Source organism: Lethenteron reissneri, chromosome 50 (genome assembly GCF_015708825.2).
Source record: "Lethenteron reissneri isolate LAM-NWPU_2019-01 chromosome 50, ASM1570882v1, whole genome shotgun sequence".
NCBI classification, from domain to species: domain Eukaryota; kingdom Metazoa; phylum Chordata; class Hyperoartia; order Petromyzontiformes; family Petromyzontidae; genus Lethenteron; species Lethenteron reissneri.
Window position 1 is genome coordinate 11,355,037 of NC_083828.1, and position 3,273 is coordinate 11,358,309.

The window sequence follows — 3,273 nt, forward strand, 5'->3', positions numbered from 1 at the left end:
CTTGCTGCTCCCGTGCGCCCTTGCTCCCGTGCTCCCCTTGTCCCGTGCTCCTCGTGCTCCCCTTGCTCCCCTGTGCTCCCCTGCTCCTGTGCTCCCCTTGCTCCCCGTTGCTCCCCTTGCTCCTCGTGCTCCCTTTGATCCCCTTGCTCCCCGTGCTTCTCGTGCTCTTCGTGTCTCGTGCTCCCCTTGCTCCTAGTGCTCCCCTTGTCCCTCGTGATCTCCCCTTGCTCTCGTGCTCCCCTGTCTCGTGCTCCCCTTGCTCCTCGTGCTCCCTGTGCTCCTCGTGCTCCCTGTGCTCCCTTGCTCCTCGTGCTCCTCGTGCTCCCTGTGCTCCCCTTGCTCCTCGTGCTCCCCGTGCTCCCCTTGCTCCTCGTGCTCCTCGTGCTCCCCTTGCTCCCCGTGCTCCCCTTGCTCCCCGTGCTCCCCGTGCTCCCCTTGCTCCCTGTGCTCCCCTTGCTCCCCATGCTCCCCGTGCTCCTCGTGCTCCCCTTGCTCCCCCTGCTCCTCGTGCTCCCCGTGCTCCCTGTGCTCCCTGTGCCCCCCTTGCTCCTCGTGCTCCCCTTGCTCCCCATGCTCCTCGTGCTCTCCGTGCTCTTCGTGCTCTCCTTGCTCCCCTTGCTCCCTGTGCTCCCCTTGCTCCCCGTGCTCCCCTTGCTCCCCGTGCTCCTCGTGCTCCCCGTGCTCCTCGTGCTCCCCGTGCTCCCCTTGCTCCCCGTGCTCCCTGTGCTCCCCGTGCTCCTCGTGCTCCTCGTGCTCCCCTTGCTCCCCGTGCTCCCCTTGCTCCCCTTGCTCCCCGTGCTCCCCTTGCTCCCCGTGCTCCCCGTGCTCCCCTTGCTCCCCTGGCTCCCCGTGCTCCCCTTGCTTTCCTTGCTCCCCTGGCTCCCCGTGCTCCCCGTGCTCCCCTTGCTCCCCGTGCTCCCCTTGCTCCCCTTGCTCCCCGTGCTCCCCGTACTCCCCGTGCTCCCCGTGCTCCCCTTGCTCCTCGTGCTCCCCTTGCTCCCTGTGCTCCCCTTGCTCCTCGTGCTCCCCGTGGTCCCCTTGCTCCCCGTGCTCCCCGTGCTCCCCGTGCTCCCCGTGCTCCTCGTGCTCCTCGTGCTCCTCGTGCTCCCCGTGCTCCCCGTGCTCCCCTTGCTCCTCGTGCTCCCCTTGCTCCTCGTGCTCCCCGTGATCCCCTTGCTCCCTGTGCTCCCCGTGCTCCCCTTGCTCCTCGTGCTCCCCTTGCTCCTCGTGTTCCCCGTGCTCCCCGTGCTCCCCGTGTTCCCCGTGCTCCCCGTGCTCCCCTTGCTCTTCGTGCTCCCCTTGCTCCCCGTGCTCCCCTTGCTCCTCGTGTTCCCCGTGCTCCCCGTGCTCCCCTTGCTCCCCGTGCTCCCCTTGCTCCTCGTGCTCCCCTTGCTCCTCGTGCTCCCCTTGCTCCCCGTGCTCCCCTTGCTCCTCGTGCTCCCCTTGCTCCCCGTGCTCCCCTTGCTCCCCGTGCTCCCCGTGCTCCCCTTGCTCCCCTGGATCCCCGTGCTCCCCTTGCTTTCCTTGCTCCCCTGGCTCCCCGTGCTCCCCGTGCTCCCCTTGCTCCCCGTGCTCCCCTTGCTCCCCTTGCTCCCCGTGCTCCCCGTGCTCCCCGTGCTCCCCGTGCTCCCCTTGCTCCTCGTGCTCCCCTTGCTCCCTGTGCTCCCCTTGCTCCTCGTGCTCCCCGTGCTCCCCTTGCTCCCCGTGCTCCCCGTGCTCCCCGTGCTCCCCGTGCTCCTCGTGCTCCTCGTGCTCCTCGTGCTCCCCGTGCTCCCCGTGCTCCCCTTGCTCCTCGTGCTCCCCTTGCTCCTCGTGCTCCCCGTGATCCCCTTGCTCCCTGTGCTCCCCGTGCTCCCCTTGCTCCTCGTGCTCCCCTTGCTCCTCGTGTTCCCCGTGCTCCCCGTGCTCCCCGTGTTCCCCGTGCTCCCCGTGCTCCCCTTGCTCTTCGTGCTCCCCTTGCTCCCCGTGCTCCCCTTGCTCCTCGTGTTCCCCGTGCTCCCCGTGCTCCCCTTGCTCCCGTGCTCCCCTTGCTCCTCGTGCTCCCCTTGCTCCTCGTGCTCCCCTTGCTCCCCGTGCTCCCCTTGCTCCTCGTGCTCCCCTTGCTCCCCGTGCTCCCCTTGCTCCTCATGTTCCCCGTGCTCCCCTTGCTCCCCGTGCTCCCCTTGCTCCTCGTGCTCCCCTTGCTCCTCGTGCTCCCCTTGCTCCCCGTGCTCCCTTTGCTCCCCGTGCTCCCCTTGCTCCTCGTGTTCCCCGTGCTCCCCGTGCTCCCCGTGCTCCCCGTGCTCCCCGTGCTCCCCGTGCTCCCCTTGCTCCCTTTGCTCCCCTTGCTCCCCGTGCTCCTCGTGCTCCCTGTGCTCCCCGTGCTCCCCTTGCTCCTCGTTCTCCTCGTGCTCCCTGTGCTCCCCTTGCTGCCCGTGCTCCTCGTGCTCCTCGTGCTCCCCGTGCTCCCTGTGCTCCCCTTGCTCCTCGTGCTCCCCGTGCTCCCTGTGCTCCCCTTGCTCCCCGTGCTCCCCGTGCTCCCCTTGCTCCTCGTGCTCCTCGTGCTCCTCGTGCTCCCTGTGCTCCCTGTGCTCCCCTTGCTCCTCGTGCTCCTCGTGCTCCCCGTGCTTCCCTTGCTCCCTTTGCTCCCCGTGCTCCCCGTGCTCCCCTTGCTCCTCGTGCTCCCCTTGCTCCCCGTGCTCCCCTTGCTCCCCGTGCTCCCCTTGCTCCCCGTGCTGCTCGTGCTCCCCTTGCTCCTCGTGCTCCCCTTGCTCCCCGTGCTCCCCGTGCTCCTTTTGCTCCTCGTGCTCCCCTTGCTCCCTGTGCTCCCCTTGCTCCTCGTGCTCCCCGTGCTTCCCTTGCTCCCCGTGCTCCCCGTGCTCCCCGTGCTCCCCGTGCTCCCCTTGCTCCCCGTGCTCCCCGTGCTCCCCTTGCTCCTCGTGCTCCCCTTGCTCCTCGTGCTCCCCGTGATCCCCTTGCTCCCCGTGCTCCCCGTGCTCCTCGTGTTCCCCTTGCTCCCCGTGCTCCCCGTGCTCCCCTTGCTCCTCGTGCTCCCCTTGCTCCTCGTGTTCCCCGTGCTCCCCGTGTTCCCCGTGCTCCCTGTGCTCCCCGTGCTCCCCTTGCTCCTCGTGCTCCGCTTGCTCCCCGTGCTCCCCTTGTTCCTCGTGTTCCCCGTGCTCCCCTTGCTCCCCGTGCTCCCCTTGCTCCTCGTGCTCCCCTTGCTCCTCGTGCTCCCCTTGCTCCCCTTGCTCCTCGTGCTCCCCTTGCTCCCCGTGCTCCCCTTGCTCCTCATGT

The 3,273-nt window shown here is 69.2% G+C and overlaps 1 protein-coding gene across 1 annotated transcript in view; it reads left to right on the top strand.

Annotated features, from left to right (window-relative positions):
• LOC133355043 (zinc finger protein 280C-like) overlaps positions 1-217 on the top strand; it is a 17,730-nt gene extending 17,513 nt beyond the window's left edge. Inside the window, exon 13 of the mRNA XM_061572301.1 lies at positions 197-217. Within this exon, the coding sequence (XP_061428285.1) occupies positions 197-217 (21 nt within the window). The remainder of the gene's footprint in view (positions 1-196) is intronic.
• The last annotated feature ends 3,056 nt before the right edge of the window (positions 218-3,273 follow it).